This window comes from Oreochromis niloticus, linkage group LG13 (genome assembly GCF_001858045.2).
Source record: "Oreochromis niloticus isolate F11D_XX linkage group LG13, O_niloticus_UMD_NMBU, whole genome shotgun sequence".
Classification (NCBI taxonomy): domain Eukaryota; kingdom Metazoa; phylum Chordata; class Actinopteri; order Cichliformes; family Cichlidae; genus Oreochromis; species Oreochromis niloticus.
Window position 1 is genome coordinate 5,320,298 of NC_031978.2, and position 21,078 is coordinate 5,341,375.

A 21,078-nucleotide genomic window follows, 5' to 3' on the forward strand; every position below is an offset into this window, starting at 1 on the left:
AACCGACTTTACTCGTTACTTTCGCTTCATTTTTTTTTTTTTCCACAATTAGTTTACCCAGCTAAACTAGGTACATGCCAGCTAGGTCTGAAAAAAAAAGCATCGAGTTCAGTTGTGTATATGTCAGTGACTGGGGTGAACTAACAGGCTGCCTGCAGCCGGAGTTTGGTGTTTTAGTGCTTCGTGTTTTGGCTCTTGGTGGAGAGAGACGACGCCCGACTCCTAGCTTTATTAGCAGTGGTTAGCTTAGCTAGCAGCCGCCGCCATTATAGCAGCCAACGACGGCAGCTAGCTCCCACCACTAACGCAGGCCCAGGGATTTAAGGGGCTTGTTTGGCTGTTTTGGTTCCTTTTGTTCATGGCGCTACCTATTACAATCAACTCCCATTTTCATTAATCTAACCGGAAATCAGTTCACGTCGTAAATCCAATGGCCAGCTTTACCGCAAGCTAACGCGACAGCTAGTGGCTAGCTGTGCCCACAACCTGCTTCCAGGGATACCAAAGGGATAACGTAAGTGTCGTTTGACGCACATAAACACGCAGTTAGTAAAATAATAATAATGCCTAATCTCTAAAATGAGACCTAAAAATCTTCTAACTGCTCTTGCCGTGAGAGTAGCAATCAGTGCTAGCTAATCCCATATATCTCCCTGATGTTAATTTGGGATGTCCTTAAAAAAAAAAAAAAAAAAATCTGTTCAAAGACTTGTATGCGATCAGTGGGGGGCACAGCCTTGCGTGTGTGTGTGCGAACCTTTTTGATATTGTAAACACGGGTCAGCATCCCGATGCCTCTGTCGTTGAGGATGGTGAGTTTTTCTGCCAGTTTCTGCTGGCTGGGCTGGATCACTCCCCGAGACATCTTCTCCTCGCTGTTCGCCTAAATCTCCAAAGCAATCCAGTAAAAATTCCACAAATCTCCGCAGTCTTTGTTCGGTAAAAATAGGGAAGAAATGGAAACTGTGATTTATGTCGTTATTAGATTAAATTTCGCCCATGTTCTACCAGCTTCCTGTACTCCACCCCACCGTCTCCCTGCCTGTTTTTCTTTTTTTTCGTTCCCTGGATGAGGAGTTGTCCTGGTTTTCACAACGAGGCTGGCTAATGCTGCGTTCACGGACCCTCGTTAATTTTTTATATTAAACACTTGGTGTATACTTCCAGATGATGCTAAGATTTTTTTTATAACAGAAGTTGGCAAATTCATTTGGTACACCAGCTAAACATTAACAGCTTATAACAAAGTAGTTTAAATAAGTAGAATAGGGGTCTATCACACCAACCGTCTGTATGTTCCCTTCCCTGGACTCTTCCTTTTTTCTTCCTGTTTGGCAGCTCTATCTTCAACATCCTTTATCCATTATATCCACTGCTCCTCCTCTGTACATATCAAAACCATCTCATCCTTGCCTTTCTAACTTTGTCTCCAAACCCTTCAACCTGAGCTGTCCCTGAGATGTACTCGTTTAAAAAAACAAACAAACAAAAGATCCTGACCATCCTGGTCACACCCAATAAAAATCTTAGCATCTTCAACTCTGCCACCTCCAGCTCAACCTCCTGTCCTTTTTGTTTGTGCCATCATCTCCTAATCATACGTCATAGCAGGTTTCACTATCACTACCTCTGCCCCTTGCAGTTATTAAAAAATAAGTAGAAGAGTATATGACTCAATAAAATCAAATAGAATATGACTGGGCAAAAAACTTAATAAGATGAAAAATAGTTTGAAATCAAAATAAATACAATAAACAGGGATAAAAATATTAAGTAGAAGTATAATTTTCTAACAGTGAAACCAGGCATTTAAAAATCTAACAAATTTACTATTTTATTTTGAGCATTTGAACGCATCACACTGTGACGTAGCTTCCGATTCAGCTGTCAGTCGCAGGAGCTTTCCTTTCTCACAGATTGTTTCGTTTTTTAAATTTTTTATCTTGTATTAAAAAAATAAAGCTGTGATAATGTGAGATTCTATTGCAGCGATGGCATAAAGCCATTTTAAGGCAGCAGCGGTCTAATCTTTTGCGGAAATTTGATTGAATCCAGTCCATTTAAAACCAGGTTAGTGCAAAAGTAGAGAAACTAACGTGTGATGTGTTTACATTCAGACATCAGCTTCACTTGTTACAGACATCAGTGCCTTCCCCCTTTTAGTTTAACATTTCTTGTGGCATACACACTTTTAGCCCAGTTTGTGTAACTATACATTACCAATACTTAACAAATCAATTACAAACTTAATGCTTCAGCTAAATATACGTTTGTATGTTTCAGGCGAGTCCTGTAAACTTTGTTGTGATGCATTCACTGGCTCAGGAGATCCACGGCTTCGCGAAAGACCGACTGAAGAAACAGTGCACGCGTGTTACCACAGTGACAGGCAAAAAGCTGCTGGAGAGGAGGAGTGATGGAGGAGAGGGAGATGTGGAGCAGGTTGAAGAGCTGGAGGAGGGAAATGGGTGTGGATTTGTAGAAGATAACAGCCTGGACCTCCAAGTTGGTGTCGTCAGACCGTTCCTCCTGCTGGGTAATCGCTGTAGCACCATTCTTACAAATGCTTTTTTTTCAGTGCTAATCCCACCACATGATTGCACTATTCTAGAACCAGATCAATATATCTGTTGGGCATTATTAGCAGTTGGCCTATTGGCCTATCACACGTATATCTGCATATAGATTGCCTGATATGCACCAATATTTTCACAAAACGTAACACAGAAATCTCTCATCGCTGTCTGCTGATTACACAGAGTGTCAGCAGTTTTGCATTTTGAATATTAAAGCATGCAAATCTATTTTAGTAACCCTCAACAGAAAACAGTGAATCTGGAAATATGCATGGTTCAACAGAAATTGATCTGGGTCTAACAAGTAAAGTAGCTGCAGAAGTGTTGTAAACCTGTATTCGTTCTCATGGGTGGCAGGGGGCAAAAATAATTCAAGTTGTCTAGAAGTCTATGGAAAAACAGCCCTACTTCTCACTTTTTCTGTGAGCTCAGTAAACCCTTTCCTGATGGGTTTGTGGTCTCAATCACTAGGTTCAAGACTCATTTAATAGAGCATGATGGCCATTTTCTAAATTGTCATCCAGTTTAGTGTAAAATTAGTGATAAAACAGGGTATTTGGCTATCTTGTGATTTGTAAGTCAATATCATGTCAAGCATAATTGCTCAGTTTTCTCAGTCGAATTCACCTATTGGCTTCTGAGTCTTAAAAGAGTCTAGTCTGGGGCGCCGGTTGAGATCTCTGGAATGAGCAGGCGACCATATGCCGCATGGCTGAGAGCGGATGACCCGGGTTCGAGTCCAACCCGCGGCCCTTTGCCGCATGTCTTCCCCTCTCTCTCTCCCCCCATATACACACACACACAACAGTAAAAAAAACAAAAGTAAGATTGGGATTTTACAAGGGCATAGTGCAAATTCCATTAATAAATAATATGTACACTATAAATCAAAGAAGCACCTGCAGGATGGTATAATACAGAAATATGTGTGTGGAACTTTATGCCTGCCAGGCGTGTTCACATATCACAGAAAGAAAAGTTATTGCACAGTTTCACAGAGAAGGGTAGGAATGATTTGCTAATGCGTTCTTTAGGGCAGCGGGGTTGAATAACTCTGAGTCATGTGGCTCTGTTGTAACTGACAAGTTATTGTACGAGCATGCAGCGTCCCTCAGTTTTCACACATGAACAAACAATTTGAGGACAATAAGCGCCAGATATTTTCCACACTTCTCCTTTGTCACATCTAACACTCGGGAGAAAATAGTCCACTTCAGAAGCATATGCACTTCCAGAAGTACTCTTTGTGTAGTTTACATGGAGAAGCTGCCTGGACAGAGCATGCAGGATGCATGTCACCTACTCTCTAATGGTACATTTACTGGAATATTACCCATGCTTTTCACACAGTGATACAACTGGACAGCACACAGGCTTTTCATAGCAGGATTCAATATACAGTCAATGGTATAACATGGACACAAATAAGAAGTTGATTTGTGTTTGTATGGATCAAACTTCTTCATCAGTCGAATCTAAGAAAAGTGCTCAAACATTTTGGTGATTTTGCCCCAAAACAAGATTTTAAAAAGCTTTTTTTTTACATGGACATTTTATCTCTACCACCATCTTTACTGTTGCTGAACCTTCCCACAGATTTAAATTCAGGACTCTTATAATGTCTCTGTGCAGATCCAGTTACTGTGGCAATGACTTAACATTATTAATTCCCAATAATGGATAAATCATTGTTGTTATTTTCAATTTGTCCAAAGATAAATGTTGACTTGGCCGTATAGCTGGAGGATGCAGCTTTCCACATGTCAGTATGCATCCACCCTGAAGCGTCCTTGAGCTTGACATTGAATTCCCACCCTGCTCTGAGGTTGCTGTTCACATCTGTAACTAACGCTGTGCTTTGACCTCACTGCGAGAAACAATCAACGAGAATATTTCTCAGCAGGGATCAATAAAATATTACATCTGTCTGGCTCAACAGAGGTGCGCTTCAAACACTAAAACCTGTTTTCATTCCCCAAAGTACCTCAGTGGTCACATCAACCTGTTATCACACTGTACAGGATGACAGGGCATGTGTTAATAGTTCTCTGATATTTTTGTAACTGCCTCTCTGTTTTTTTCAGTGCTCTTGTGACAGATTTTCATTGTATATTCTGTAAATAGAGTACAGTACAGCTCTGTCAGGCTGGAGGCAAGTTCCTCTCTGAAGGCTTTGTGCAGACTCCCTCAGTTGTCTTTGGCTTGATGCCGTGATATTGCTAATATTTATAATGTGTTGCTGTCCTCTGGCTACAATCCAGTGACAGTTATTATATTTTGACATACACATAAATATCATCCAATTTAAACTAGCTCCTATATCTCCACGATATCGGTTAAAAATAGCAAACAAAAAAAACTTTTTATGATTTTATATTTCTTGCAAAGTGTCAAGTCATGGAAATGATATTCGTTCCCCCTTTTAGATGCGTTTAATATGAAGCTATAGCCAAAGAAGAGTCCTAGTATAATAGTGTGCCTGGCTCCATCCTAAAATTAAAATAAACTACCTACTAAAAGTCTTTCAAAGCGTTCCAACTTACAGGTTTGGGTGTTTTTCATTTAACCCAAATGTCTGTAGAAACTTTGTTGGGCTTCTATTTTTAAAGTGTAGAAAGGCTAACCGCATCCCCCTGTTTCCAGTCTTTATGCTAAGCTAACTAGCTGGTGCTTAATATTTTTGATCTTTCAAGCAAATACAATGTTGAACTGATTTGTGTTTGACTGAGGGTAATAAAACATATAGGAAATATCTCATATGAGCAACTTTGGAATCTTGAAACAGAACATTTTACTTTAAATAATTCAATAAATACAATTTATTATTATTAGTAGTAGTAGTAGTAGTAGTAGTACAATTAGTAGAATTAGTAGTAGTAGTATTACAGCCACTGGCTTAAACTAACATTATTTTTCTTCGACTGTGGCCTTAAACATCTTTTGAAAAGAAATGCCCAAAAAAGGTCTCCAGATAAAGGGAAGGGAATTTCTCCTACAGCATGTGTGTGAGGGATTTTTCCTGAAGACTAAAAATGACCGTGTGTAGTGTATCTGATCCATGGAGGCAAAGAAGATTGCTCCTCTTCTAGCTTTTGAGAGACAGGATGGAGATAAAAATATAAAAAATAGCAATCGATTAAGACACATTTTTACCAAATCTCATTATTTATAGAATAAAAATTGACTCTTTTTTCCCATTATTGATTCAAATGCATCTACAACAACATCTGCAGGCAAGAGCAGAGAAGTTGTTCTCTGTGTGTGTGCGGGGTATTCATTGTGATGATCTTCAGTATTTTTTCATGGTACATGTCGCTCAAAGGGAGGATTCTCCCTTACCAATTAAAAACACAGATACAATTTTCACTGATAAGCAGCAACATGTAATAATGATATACAAAAATAACTAAATGGAAATGCAGTGAAAATCAATAGAAGAAGTATCGACTTAATTTCAAGGTTTTGGGGCAAAGTCTGCCAACTAAAAAATGAAAGTGGCAAAACCTCAGTCACACAGGCCTGGAGACCAGTTGGTGACGCTCTGGCACCCTCAGTTGCTATGGGGGAAATGTACAGTGATGAAAGAAAGTATTTCTCTCCTTCCTGACTTCCTTGTTTTTTGTCATATTTGTCACACTAGAATGTTTCAGGCCATCAAACAAATTTTAATATTAGACACTGATAACCAGAGTAAATACAAAATACATTTTGTCAATGATGATTTCATTTATTGCAGTTCTGCGTTCTTTTGTGACCTCGTGGATGAGTTGTGAGCACGCTCTTGTTGTAATCTTCATAGGCCGACTTCAGTTTTCTCCTTGAAATGGCTTTGTCACTTTGGTTCTCATCTGTTCTTGAGTTTCTTTAGCCAGTGGCATGTTGTGTTGCTTTGAGTTCACAGACAACTCTCTAGGTCTGCATAAATGAGGCTTTAGCGATTGATTTTGTGGTGGTGGCCAAAAACCAGCTGCATTACACTTTTTAACCTCGCAACTGGTGGTTTTCAACTTGCCTCTAAGGCTATATGACTGGGGCCTAACTTTAATGTGTCTTCATCCCCTGTGCAGTAATTGTTACAACAGAAACAGTAACAACTAAACACTGTTTTTGAACCCTCTCATGTTGGGAAGCTCTCTCCATTAATTTGATACTCACTTTAATTTTACTTTTGGTTTCTGTGATTCTACCACTTCACCTTATCCCTTCCCTTTTAACAACAGAGCTTGTTTTCTTTTGGCGGATTGTATCCACCGTTACTTTGTTTCCACTTTCCACCATGTCAGCTACGTGGGGAAAACTACAGAAAATAAAAGTGCTTTCCTCTTCTCGGTGAGAGCCAGTCTAATTGTTGACCACATTAATATTCAGTTGGCTATTATACTGTGCAATAATAATAATTTATTATAAGTTAAAGCAAAAACATGTCTACCTCTGCTTTAATAACACCAGCACATTGAGTCTATTGATTTTCTAATAACATCTGCCACACACCACTAAAAATATGATGGACATCTGTCTACTCTTCTTTAGCATACTCGCTGAACAAGGTCCCCTGTCAGACTCTTATTTAAAAAGTGCTCTAAAAATCCTGGCATCCTTTCACAGAAGTGTCACTGTAAATCATCTTCTTCTATACTGATGAGACATATGGGCCGGAGCAGGCTTATTTCCAAACACATGCTCAGTCCTTTGGCTTTAGATGTGCATCTCAACACCATGAGTTTGGCATTACGTAAAAGTGGATTGGCTAATGCAAAGAGTGCAAATGTTGCTACTTTGAAGACAGCAAGCTGAGAATCCACCCTGGAAAGTCTGGAGGAAGTGCTTCCATCATATTCTGCTTCCTGCCCATATGTCTCCCTCACATAATTACCCAGATCCTGCTACTCAAGACTTCCACTGCTGTCTTCATGAGGAGTTATTTGACAAATGGAAAGAGATCATTGCTCTATTTTAACTGTCTCCCTGCGTGATTTCCTTTCTCAGTTGAAACTGGAGTGCTGTTGCCTTTTTCTTTTTTTTTTTTACTTTATTGCCTGCAAAACAATAAGCATGGTCAAGGACATTGAGGAGACACAAAACAAATACAAGACAAACAAGACTGAATCATTATATCTATACCTGCTTGTGTCCCACAATGTCTGAGCAGGGGGTTGCATCAGAAGGGGTGGGAAGGTGGTGGAAAAAATGCCAAAGTAATCATTCTTACCACCTCCATCACGGCTACAAGTAATGATAATAAATCAGTCGGGGTAAGTAGTGTGTTAGTCCCTGCCACTGGCAGAGAGGCAGGGACAGGGCACCGCCTGGGGCTGTAGAATGGCAAGGGCGGCAGAATATCTTTTTTTAATTAAAGATTATCTTTATTAAAATCACCCCTGTGTGGTTAACACCATATTTTCCACTTGCTGTCATTTGTGTGGAGATATTTTAATTTATTCTCTCTGATTTTGGTCCTTTTTTGAATCAACTTCAGAGCTCTGTAGGAAGAGGCTGGCCCAGGGGGTTTGCTCCCTTTCAAAACCAGACCCTGAGGAATGAGCCAGTTTAATAGGGACAGAATTCTTTCACTGCCTTCACTTCAGCAGGTTTTGTAAGTGTTCCTCATAAAGGCTTCCCTCATATGCTGATTGTCTGATTTGGTTTGCTTTAGAAAGCTAGCTGTGATTTCTTTCTTGCTTTGGTCTTAGTTCACCCTGGAGTAATTTGCTTTCAGTTATTCTCACATCCTTCTTATGCTTGTGTGCAGACTTTCATAAACCCAACAGCATTTGGTAAGATGATGTAATATGTCAGTGGAATGTTCACTGGTTAAAAGACTGACTTGTACTGGAAAGGGTAAAGCCACTGCCTTGATCACTACCCTTTCCTCGGCTCCAGCTCTGTGAAAGGGGCTAACATCCTACCTGCCCCTTCTCCTACAGTTCCTCTGACCATGATAAAAAATGTATGCATGACGATCTACAAAACTCAGAAATGGCACTACAAAAATATTTTTTAAATGAATGTGTGTATTTCCTGTGGCATACGCAAAGGAACAAAGAAGCAACACCACCACAAACACAAAGTAGCCCACATGTCACATACATGCATGTGCTATCACCAGTGGTAAAGATAGGGCCACTAGTGACGTGTAGACTGACTACATTTACTCAAGTACTTTACAGTACTTGTATTTCCAGGTCATTCTACTTAACAGTTTTTGGATGCAAATACTGTATTTTGTTCTTCATACCATTATTTTCAAGCTTTAAATAATTACTATTTTGCTAATTTTAAACTATAAATCTGCTGATATACAATTCTTTGTTATTATAGTTGAAAGTTTCAGGCAATATACAGTAATTAATATACATACATAGTAATTAAAATCATCTCCTACTGCAACATTAAAGTAATATACACATTCATGAATCCATTACCATGATATACAAATAAAGTAATGCAAACAGTCACAGTACATACATTGTATGTGATTGCCAAAACTTTTGTAGTATTCCATTTACTTATGTAAAGTATCTAAATATTTGGTTTCCCAATTAGCAAAATGAGTTTCAATGCTTTTCAATTATCAGGCTTGCTCATTGTGTTATTTCACATGTAACTCCATATAGATGACTCCACAGCGCTGCTTATAAGCTTAAATATACGCAGTGATTTCTTGACCGATTTTCAGTTTCTGACTAAATATTCAAATGTCCCATGATGCACCCTGACTTGTTCTCTGTCCCTCTCCGTGTTCAGTTGATGAACATGATCAGTTCCATTTATTTTAGATACAGTAAGGTGATTTAGATGGGGACAAGTGAGCAGCAGCTATAATAAAGTAACAATTAAAAGAGTTTGTGAGTGGGAGAATGATAGTGAATATATATCTGCTAATTTATGTATATGTATAGAATAATAATAATAATAATGATAATGCAGTTTTCCACCTACACTCTATGCTGCATTATTTCTTTCCAAATTTTGCTGATGAAGGTTTGTTGTCATGAAAATGTCTCTTCTCGCAAAAAGAATCATGCACTTCCTTCTCTGCAGTGACAGATAACTCTGAATAACTACTGTATTTCAGCAGTTTTTAAGCCTAGTCGAGTGTGACTACATACACAAATCATCTGATTCCTATCCCAGATTTTTTCTGTAGCTTTAAGCCGTTTTACTCTTGGTTTTTGCTGACTGATATCTTCCCCGCTTGGTATTGCGGCTGTTCAAAAAGGGTTTTGTGTCTGCATGTTTTCTTACGAAGTGATATTGTTGCTGATATCCTTCAGCTTTTGCTTTCCCTACATAACTTGGCACCGCTTTAAAACATCCTCATATCGATAGGGTCAAAGGTATCCTTTTCATGAGATAGTGGCTGTTTCCTGGTCTGTTTGATCATCTGTAATCTATTAAATGCCAGAAAATACCTTGCCATATTTCCCCACAGCCCAAAGTCACTTCTTTAGGTCATTCAGTCACAGTGTCTGGCATTGGTTTTAGTTGTGAAAATTCAAGTTTTACTCAAAAAAGCAGCATCCCAGTAAAGAAATATGACTAAATGGTACATGTTACTTCTCAGAGATGTAAATAAACACGGTGTGCTGAAAATATTTCTATTATTAAATTGGTTTTACGGCTGAGGAATTATCATCATGCTACAAGAAGCTTTATTTAAACACACTTGGTAGGCAGATGCATGCCCCATCTGTCTGCCTTCTTATCGAGTTGTTTCTGTCTTTTCAGGCTCTCAGGATGCAGCCCACGACATTGACACCCTGCAGAGATATAAGGTCAGTACAGAGGGATCAATAGGGCGGGCATGCCCTTGCTTTGTTGTGATAGCATGTGTAGTGACATGAGATTAGAGGCAGCTATGTAGCTGAGCTTTCCTGTGGGTCAGCAGCAGCCAGCAAATAGCCAGAGGAGCTTCATGACTCATGCAGTGACAGTTTAGCACAGTAGAGGGAGTAAATGATTACAGTAAGTCTCAGTGCTGCTCCTACACATCAGTGAAATGTGACTAGTCCTTCTCTGCAGTGGCTGCTCCCAGGCATGGGCATATTGCTGCCTGTGCAGTCTCAGGATGATGAATTGGAGAGATTACGAATACCTTCACTTCCTGTTTCTAGGATGAAACCTTGGCTGTCTAAATTCAGGTTTTCTTAGATAGCTATTAAACTCAGGAGATTTGACGGCCTGCCCAAAGGCACTTTATAAAAACCCACTCTTACCAGTAGAACAATGCCTTTAAACACTGCAGTGGAGTATTTTGTTGGTAAATCTCACATTGAGACTGGCAGAATGTCAGATCTACTCAATGTAAAACGGACATATTATAGATATGATGTTACAGAGAGTAGAACGTCCATTTCCCAACCCAGCAAGAATATACTGGAAAGCAGATTTGGTTAAAAAGTGAATGGTGAAGAGTAGTCTTATTTTTAGAACTCCTATGGACAATCATGAGACAACCTACAGATTCCTACTTTTAGCCAGGAGGCAGCTTTGCAAACCTCGGCACAAACCATCCATTAACCGGTTAGAACCCTAAGTCACACGTTGATGTATATAAATGACAGAAGCGTGTTTTGTCGAACTGTTGCCATCCTCCAATAGTTTGTATGTCTGTACTAGATGCTGGGTTGATCAAATATCAATAAAACTAAAGACACACTCTAAAAATGTCATATTTTGATGTAATCTGTTTTTAAAGGCCTAGTTGCTCCAGGCAGGTTTAGCCAAAGAAAACAGCACCCAGTAGACGCCTGGTGCTTAGTTGGTTTCCTGTAGTCGTGGTTTTGATAGTGATCAACTCTCTGGTTGTCTGGATTATTGCAGGCACATTTTCTACTGCTTGAACTCTACTGCATTTGCCTTTCTATTCACTTTTCCATCTACAAAAACTCCCATGTGGATGTCAAAAGCCAGACATTTAGCATGCAGACACAATTATATTATTTATCATCATCGTGCCTTATGTCATTTCCTTTATTTTGAAATAAAGGCAGCAACTACAGGAAAGAAGTTAGCCTTCTACATTAATTGTGGTTTGTCAAAAGTGCCTTTTATCCACCAAGGAATATCTGTAATAATGAAAAAATTATTATGTATCTAATCGGAACATACAGGGATATTTTAAAAACTCAATGAATTAACACTGATTACTATGTTTCTTATTACCTTGTGTGGCAAGACTCAAAATTTCTCTAAAACGAGGCTCACTTTCACTTTTAGCCAACATTACTTAACTAGGAGGAATAAGTACATCTGTTGGGACTATTTACAGCTACAGATTTATATATATTAAGTGTGGAAGTATTTACTGTAGCAGCAGGACAGAAAATAAACTACACTGTGTGTGTTTGATATGTTTTTAATACTTTTTAGGCAATAATATAGCTCTGTGGCATACCGGAATGAGATTTATCAGACTTTGATACACACACAATACTTCCGAGAAGGATCATTTCACTGTTGGTTTTGGCCTTTAATGGGATTTGTTGTCAATAATAAAAAATATAGTGTAACGCCTAACTTGTCTCTTAACGTGGAAGAGGATGTTAGATGATACAAGTAGTCTAAAAGCAGAGCACATTAGTGCGACGCTGAGATGTAACGGAGGAGAGAATTTAGCCCTCTGAGGTAAGCTAAATTTAAGTGAGAGTAGACAGATACTGCAAAATGAATTGGAGCCATCTGTCTTCTTCCCTGCCTACACTCGCTCCCTCTTGCTTCCCTCACCCTTTCCTCTCCATCTCTCTCCCCTTTCCTTCTTTCTCCCAGTGCCTCTGCCCTCTCTCAGTCACATTCAGCTTGTGTCATGTCATCAATATGGCTGACAGAATATCTCTCTTACTCTTCTGTCAAGGCAAAAAGAGCTTTTAAAGCAAGTCAATGCTCAGGGGTCATTTGCTCAAGGAGTTTCATGTCTCTGCACCCACTCCCTCTTCCCCATGTCCCCTCTGTCAGGTATCTCATGTGCTAAATGTTGCATATGGAGTCGATAACCTGTTCCCAGATAAGATGGTCTATAAGACGCTCCAGATCCTGGACCTCCCAGAAACCGAGATCACTTCCTATTTCGAGGAGTGCAGCTCCTTCATAGATCAGACTCGGGAACAGGTACGTACACACAATTACAATAAAGTCATCCACTTCTCTACCTGGATGGCAGTTATAGAGGCAGAGTTCTGCAGAGATGATGTTCTTTGCAGGCCAACCCAGAGGCTGGCATTGCTTTGGTTCAACTGCCAATAAAATGAACTGAAGCTGTCCATAAACATGATTATTACAGAAATAAGCCCTATGGGATGTAAAGTTTTTTGACACTTACACTTTGTGTTCAGCAAGATGAACTCCACAAATTTCTCCAATATCTTTTTGAAGCATAAAATGCAATCGCAAGACATGAAAGACTGATGTTAGGCTAAAAGGCATGACATTAATGCATTTAATGTCACGCTTTTAATAACTTTAAATGTCTGCAGCCTTTATTATCCACAAACTTTATATCAGACATCTAACCAAAAATCCCTTTTAAGAAAACTTTAAAAAGCTGTTGTTTTTTATCAATACGTATGTGCATTTTCTTTCATGTGAATTTAAAACTTTAATCTAGATCTAAAATCTGAGTTATTCTGGGAATATTACCCCTACTCCCCTTGCCCCTTAATTCTTTATTCCATGTACTTAACATAAGTGGTCCAAGGCGGGAGGGCTGGTGAATTATCAACAGGATCACAGATACCTGTGTATCTGCAGACTGGTCACAGTGCCCACCCATGCTGCTAGTGTCCATCGCCAACGGAAATGGTTTCTAATGATGATGTTAATAGTCAACTGTGTATCCTTTTTTGCTTCAACAAGTGTCGCACATCATCTGAGCTTTCCCTACCCATTTTTCTTTTGCCAATATCTCAAGCTTCTTCAGATTTGATGGACATTGGTCTTCAGTTTACCTCAACTACAAGTCAGGATTGTGCAGGTCGGTCAGTAGCATTCACCTTGGAGTTCACCAGGTGCATGTTTTGGGTAGATAATGTTGATTTTTGATTAAATTATTCCTAAATTGTGAAAAAACAACTTGGAAGATGAAGGGTGATGAAACAGACCCAATTTTTCTGCAGACTGCTTGAAGTTTTCTTTCAAAATCTCCACATATTCTTCTTTCTTTATGTTTTCTTCCATCTTGATGAGATTCCCAGTTCCAGATGCACTGAAGCATCCCCACAGCATAATACTTCCACCACCATATTTCACTGTGGGGATAGTGTTACTAGGGTCTTACGCCTCTTCCTTCTTTCTCCAAACATAAGAGCTCTAGTTTTGTCTCATCTGACTAAAGGGCGCGCTTCCAGTAAGCATAATCTTTCTCCAGGTTATCGTTAGCATATTTCAGTCTGGCTTGAAGTGCAGAAGTGGAGTTTTGTTGGTCTGCTGCCTTGCAGTCTATTCCTGTGAAGGGTTCTAGTGATTGTCTTCTCTGTGACTACAATCCCTGATTTGCCTAAGTCATTCACTAGTCTTGGCAGTTGTTCTGGGGTCTTTAGACACATCTTTCACCAGTTTTCATTCCAGAGTCTTTGGAATCTTTTGCTTCTTACCTCTGTCAGGCTTGTTCTGTTCTGTGTGGCTGTCTTTGAATTTCGTGATGATACTTCTCACTCCTGTTCTTGGCACTTGGAAATGCTGTGATAACTTTGCATATCCATCTCCTCCTTTGTGAGCATCAATAATTCTTTTTCTCAAGTCTAAGCTGATTTCTTTTGTTTTTGGCAAGGTGCTTTCTCAAGTGACAACTCAAACCCTTGCTGAAGTTTTTATACTGCGAGTACAATGAAAGTTTTAACTTGATTTTAAAAGCTTTGAGCGTTACAAAGTTCAACCACATCATTGCACAGCAGAGGTTTGTTCTGTGGCTCAATAAAAAGGTCAGTTTATCAGGGGGGTAATAATATTCACCCGGGTAATTTTTGTTGTTGTAATTGTGTGAAAATAAAACTAACTGATGTTTTCCAAGAAAATTTAAAAAAAAAATAGTATGCTTAGAAATGCTCTGTTAAAAAATTTGGCCAAAAACTTTAGATTTCATGTTACAGGACATCTCACCCACAATCAATTCCTGCTCATTAAAATAGCACAATTCATTACGCACGTGCGTCAATGATGCAGCAGTTGGTCGTCTATAGTTGGTACAAAACACTGCAGCAAAGCTCTTCACAAACCCATCGAACACATTACTCCAGTCCTCGCAGAATTACCCTGGCTTCCCATTCCTACAGAATCCAATTTAGGATTTTATTGATTGCTTTTAAACCACTACATGGTATGGCTCCACTTAATATCTCAGAACTCTTAACCCCCTGTTTCTGCGCCCGAACCCTTCAGATCAGGGAATCAATGGCTGCTACAGATTCCACAGTCCAGGCTTAAAATGAAGGGGATCCACATTGTTGCTGTTTTAGTTGCACCGCTGTTGAACGAGCTTCCTCTTATTATTAGATCAGATAATAAATAAGATTTATTATTTTAGCATCTGTATTATCAAGTAGACGATCAGTCCGTGTGTATTACCGCCTGCCTGAACACTGGTGTCTATGTGCATGCCTTTTGCGACTCTTGTGGCCTCTCTGAGCTTGATAATGCAACTATTCTGCAAACCTAAATTACAAATGATTTCAGGAACATGACAAGACACCCATGGTGTCGACTTGGCTTCGCTATTTCGCAGGTCTCAAACCCCACCTTGCAACCTAGAGGAATTAAAGGATCTGATGCTAATGTCTTGGTGCCTGACAGCTTCAGAGGTCTGTGGAGTTCATGCCTTGACAGGTCAGATCTGATTTGGTAGGCAGAGGGAAAGATGCACAGTATTAAGCAGGTGGTTTTAATGTTGTGGCTGATTGGTACATATAGAGGACAGAGACAAACTCACCAGCTTTTATGGTTTTGCCAGATTAAATGAAAATGAAAAACAACACCAACATAAAAAAAAGAAAATCTGATCTATTTAAAACTCCTGCATCTACCTTCCCTGAGGAGATTCATGCAGCCTGAAAATGCCTTCTTTCATATCTGCTGGCTAATTTAACATGTCAGTGTGCACACACAGCTATTCTGCTGCCTCACTCTGATGCATTTACACACATCTACAGGAGGCAGTTATCTGCAACTCAGCACAAAGGTTACCTGATTACCTTTTAAAAGCCTATGCTGGGGTCATCTAATGTAGTCTGCAAAGTAAAATTTTCTGTGCTTTAACTCAATTTTCTCCTCAGTGATTTTACATGTTGTATGAAATACTTTTTAAGGGATTATTTCCTGGCACAGACTTGCATCTCTTTCTGCTTGTGTGTGTGTGTGTGTGTGTGTGTGTGGTGTGTGTGTCTGGAGATTGACCGTAAGCAGAACATAATGTGATGTGAGCGCTGATATGAAAACACTCAACTGGAGCGCAATGAAATAACAGCAAAACAAGAAACACTGACAAAACCAAATTAAGTCTCTGTGTTTGCTGTGATGGATTATGTAGCTCAGGCAATTTTCAGTCTGCAGAAGTTTTCTGTAGTTTTCTTTTGTAAAGAAGGAAAACAAGACCTAATATGTAACAATGCTGACTGAAGACACCAGCACAGATATTATAAAAGGGCAGATCAACCATTTTGAAAGATGGAAACTTATAAAAGAGGGTCTTATACAGCACAATACAGATATTGTTCTGTGTGCACTTCAATAAATTGTATTTTTCCCAGTGGAACTGCTGGATATTGTTATATTTTTTTAAAAAAAAGAAAGCACTCTGATGGCATGCCACTTGCAGCAAGATCATTTAAATATCCTCTCCTTCCTGGGTACTGATGGACAGTAAAAATCAAAACTGCACTCACACGTTCAGTTCCACTTAATTTCAGCCTGAAAAGAGACTTCATTCTGCGACGGGAGACTTCGCTGTGAATAAAAGAGACAAAAAAGTGTCAATACACTGAGCTTCAGAAGTGAGCCGTGGGCCTGCACGCATTGTCTAAAGATGTGGCTAGACTTTTAAAAAATATTTCCAGCCAGGCACTTTAGGCAGTAAAATAATTACATCAACATTAATATTTATCACAGTGCAAAGTTTTGACACATTCTCACACAGTCTCAGACGCAGATTTACTCTCTCTCAACTTGCTCTGCATCATCCATCTAATGCTGCTTCAGGAACATTAAAGAATCAGAAAATAACAGGTACAAAATACAGTGAAATTTATCTTTAAGCTTTAATAAATAGCATAAAAACATATTTATTCACCTTTACACACGACTGGTATGTGGCCACACAGAAAGCTCACTTTGTGCGCTAATATTAAGAGATATCATCCGATGAAAGTCTTTAAGCAAAACTGATGTGAATCTAAGTTTTATTTATACCATTCAAATTGTGTTTAAAATTCTCTTTTAGTAGACGGATTTCTTCTTTAGAGACAAAGTGATCTTTGTGAACTTAGAGACACCCTGATACTTCAGTGTAATGCTTTTTACTTACTTCTGTTTTACTGAAGTGGGAGTAGAAACCTCAGCCATACGGTCATGTGAAAAAGAAAGCACACCCTCTTTCATTTCTAATGTTTTACATGTTAGGACATAATAAAAAAATAATTAGATCCTTTGCAGAAGAATGATCTTGTTCATTGTGGAATAATGGACTTTGGAAATGGCCTTTAAGCCCTTCCCAGATTGATGGGCAGCAACAGTTGCTTCTTCAACATCCGATGTCTGTCCTCCTTTGCATCGTGTTAACACACACGACAATGCTGCAGATGAAACGTGCATTTATAGAGGTGGTCACACTTTCTGATCATCAGTTTATCAGGTGCATCTGATTACCTGCAACTGACTGCTATTCATCCTTTTAATTCCCAGGGAAGCTTAAAACCAAAGTGTACACCTCAAGCCAATTGAAATGCTGTGACGGGACAAAGAACAGTGGGCCAAAATTGTTCCACAAAAAGTCCTAGAGAAAACAATGACTTCAAGTAATGGTGATAAAGATGGTCTTATTTTTTCGCATACTCCTGCATTTTGACATCCGCATAGATTTTTGTTAAATGAATACAGTGTAAAGTACTAAGTCTTGTTGTTCATATGAGATTGTTTGTCACTGTCAGCAGGAGCTAGCTGTGTCTTGAGTGAATAGTGGGACCCAATTGCAGACACGGAAGGAGACGGAACTGTGTTTCAAACAAAAGGCGAGCCGTTTATTCAGGCTGATTAAACATGAGTACAAAAATAAAGCAAAAAGCGAACAGGGGCAAAAACTAAAGTAAAACCTAAACTGGGGAAATCAAACTGTGGTCACTATAATTCAACTATAATAACTATGACAATAGACATGAACATGATTGTGACCAGGAACGTGCGAGAAACTGTGATAAGGAAGAAAAAAAACAAGAACACGACCTGAGCAGAATAATGAAGTACATGGAACTTGATGTGACGTGGTGGGAGGAAACACAGACAACCTGACAAACACTGAATGAAAACACAGACTAAATACACACAGGAGGTGTTAAGGGGAAGTGGAAACACATGAGGAAACAGCTGACACAAATTAACATAACAACGTCACAGGGGAAGAGTAAAACTAAACACATTGAACAAAGAAACACAAGACTTTCAAAATAAAACAGGAAACATGTAGAAACTTAGGTATGACAACACAGGCATGACAACATGAAACACGCAGACAAGAAACACATGAGAGTCCTTCCTGAGAGTCCTCAGGAAGTACAAGCTGAACTCCAACCTGCTGCTGACATTCTACTGCTCGTCCATTGAGAGCCTGCTAACCTACTGCATCACGGTATGGTACGGCAGCTGCACCAAGGCAGATAGAGTGAGGCTTCAGAGTGTGGTCAAGACAGCACAAAAGATCATCGGCTGCCCTCTCCCCTCCCTGATGGACATTTATTCCTCCCGCTGCCTCAGCAGAGCAGCAAACATTATCAAGGACAGCTCCCACCCTGGCTTCAACATGTTCAGCCTGCTTCCCTCAGGGAAGCGCTACAGGTGCATCAACACAAAAACCCACAGACTCAAAAACAGTTTCTTCCCCAAAGCGATAACCACCCTGAACTCACACATGCACCGTTAACACAGCCCCCCACTTCCCACTTCCTCTATGGACCACCACTATTTATACCAATTCTATGTGCAATAACTGTATATACATAACACTATTTATACCAATTCCATGTGCAATAACTCAACTGTACATACATAACACTATTTATTACATATTACTTACAGCTTGTAAATTGTACATTTTATATATATATATATACATCTTCTTCCCTATGTTAATACTGTCCATATGTATATAGCGCTGCAGAATTGAACCCCCCCCCCCAGCATGTTTACACTGAGTAGGAGATGCTCTGTATCTCATTGTACAGCTGTATAATGACAATAAAGGCATTCTATTCTATTCTATTCTATTCTATGACATACTGACACAGAAGACAAGAATAGACTGGAAACCTAAACTAGAATAAAACTAAGAAGAATAAGAACTCAAAAATACAAAATAAACTCAAAATGCTCGGTCACAGTTCGAGCACCTGATGTTGTTTCTACTTTTAAGACTTGCTAAGAAACAGATAATTTTTTTGAATAACTGTGTACTCGTTTTCATGGTTTTTAAATGCCTTAAAGCTTCAAAATGACCTTGTAAATGGCTAAATGGTTGTTAGAAACTGGAACCAATTTTATGTTTACAGTGTTATATATTTTCTTAGGAATTTTTATTTACCATGAGGACAGGTTGTTATTGAAGTTGAGATGTGAAATCCTGACTTTTCTTAATGTTTACTGTCTGTTTTTGGTCTTACAGTCACATTCTCTTTCCACAGGGCGGTGTGCTGCTGGTCCACTGTAACGCTGGTGTGTCCCGCTCTTCCTCCATCGTGATTGGGTATCTGATGCTAAGGGAGGGGCTTTCATTTGATGATGCATACAGCCAGGTTAAGCTGGCGAGGCCATCGATTCGCCCAAACCCCGGCTTTTATCAGCAGTTACAGAAATACAAATCCTAAGGGACTAAAAGTCTGTTTTTTGCTTTTAAAACTGTGTGACAAAATCAAAATTATAACTGGAGCACTAATGGGAAGTCTTTGCCCTGTGATAACATCACAAACATTTTTATGTGGGAACTATTTTCTTTCTACTCAATTACACTCACCAACCATTTCACTTTCCAGGAGATAGTATTCAGCTACTTCTAATGACGCTCATGCTTGTGACACGGTGACGGGTGTCCTACTGTGTTGAGCTGCAGTGTTAGCTAGCTGCATGCTTGTTTAGGTTGGCAGATGTAGAAAACAGAAACAAGATAGTTCCTTTATAAAGAGACAAGGCCTGCGTAACCAGGCCAATATTTCTGGAAAGAGACATCACTGCCGAGTGTTTTAAGTCTTCATTAAAACACCATATGGCAACTGCCATTTAATTCCATTATAGCAAGAAACAGCAGACATTTCTGTAGTCAGTATCTCCCAAACTGTTTGACTCACACTAAAACAGTCTGAAAAGACAAATATGTCTACAGGGCAGAGGAAGAACATGTGCATTTGATTTTGCATGCGGCTCCCCTTGAAACATTGCAGTTTTGATTTTTATGTAAATGAATCTGCCAATAAGTAATAAACATTTGCATGCCTAGTGCTAGTAAGTGTGTTATTTTTAAACTTCGGCATTGTCTCTTTGTAATACAGTTGAAAAAATATGGTTAAAGCTCTACTGGGAAATTGACTTACTATTTGATTTGTTAATGTTAGACACAGCTATTTGCTTTGCAGTATAGATTGTCTTCTAATTAAAGACGCACCAGTTTTCCTGAGGTACTACTTGATACCTTTCTCAACTACACAAACAAGTACACCATCAATTATAATGATTGCCCTCACTGCAGCGTTGTCTCTATCAATTTCACAACTTTGCAAAGTTGATGCGCTAACCCCGCTCTCCTGAAATAATTAGCTTGTAATTAGCTTGTTAGATAATGAGGGAGAATCCAGTTGGCTCGCATGCTAATCGACAAATACCGCTGGGGTGAGCTCCTAACACTGCAAACACACAGCACACAAAGGTATTATATCCTAATGTTCACCGTTTGAATGGCTATAAAGGCTACAGGCCAGATGTGTGTTTGTTGTTCAGCTGGCTGAGAACGTTTACAACGGATTATTGTTACAGATTCATGTCCAGAGTGTTGAAATTACCTCAGTGTAGTTTAAATATAATATAATATTTGTAAGACAACTTATTCAGCAATGTTAGGGAGTTCAAACTGACACAAAAGCAAGTGAATATGCCCCTATCACTGCTTTATTTCCTTCACTATCTCACAGATTTCTCTAGTTTTAAAAAGTAATTTTTAAGGTTAGACTATTAACTCAGAGCACTGAGGTAGATTGAGTTCTAAGGGTGGTAATCTCAATGTCTCGGTCCACCGCTGCGGTCCAGAATGAAGTATCTGAAT

The 21,078-nt window shown here is 39.2% G+C and overlaps 2 protein-coding genes across 6 annotated transcripts in view; one reads left to right on the plus strand and one right to left on the minus strand.

The window, feature by feature from the left end:
* Positions 1-1,101, minus strand: part of nckap1 (NCK-associated protein 1) — a 38,040-nt gene extending 36,939 nt beyond the window's left edge. For 3 of the 4 annotated variants that reach the window (XM_003438346.5, XM_013268452.3, XM_003438347.5), the window contains exon 1: positions 758-1,101. In XM_003438346.5, coding sequence (XP_003438394.1) covers positions 758-865 — 108 coding nt within the window. In that variant the 5' untranslated portion in view covers positions 866-1,101. The remainder of the gene's footprint in view (positions 1-757) is intronic. The other variant, XM_013268453.3, reaches the window with a different exon arrangement.
* LOC100691233 (dual specificity protein phosphatase 19) lies at positions 42-20,258 on the plus strand. Of its 2 annotated transcripts, none has more exons than XM_003438251.5 (5): positions 42-514; positions 2,284-2,536; positions 10,305-10,351; positions 12,531-12,683; positions 19,451-20,258. In XM_003438251.5, the coding sequence occupies exons 2-5, from the start codon at positions 2,308-2,310 to the stop codon at positions 19,631-19,633; spliced, it is 612 nt and encodes a 203-aa protein (XP_003438299.1). In that variant the 5' UTR covers positions 42-514; positions 2,284-2,307; the 3' UTR covers positions 19,634-20,258. The 2 variants fall into 2 exon arrangements, with proteins under 2 accessions (XP_003438299.1, XP_005473764.1); XM_005473707.3 differs by lacking the exon at positions 42-514 and adding an exon at positions 1,868-2,070.
* The last annotated feature ends 820 nt before the right edge of the window (positions 20,259-21,078 follow it).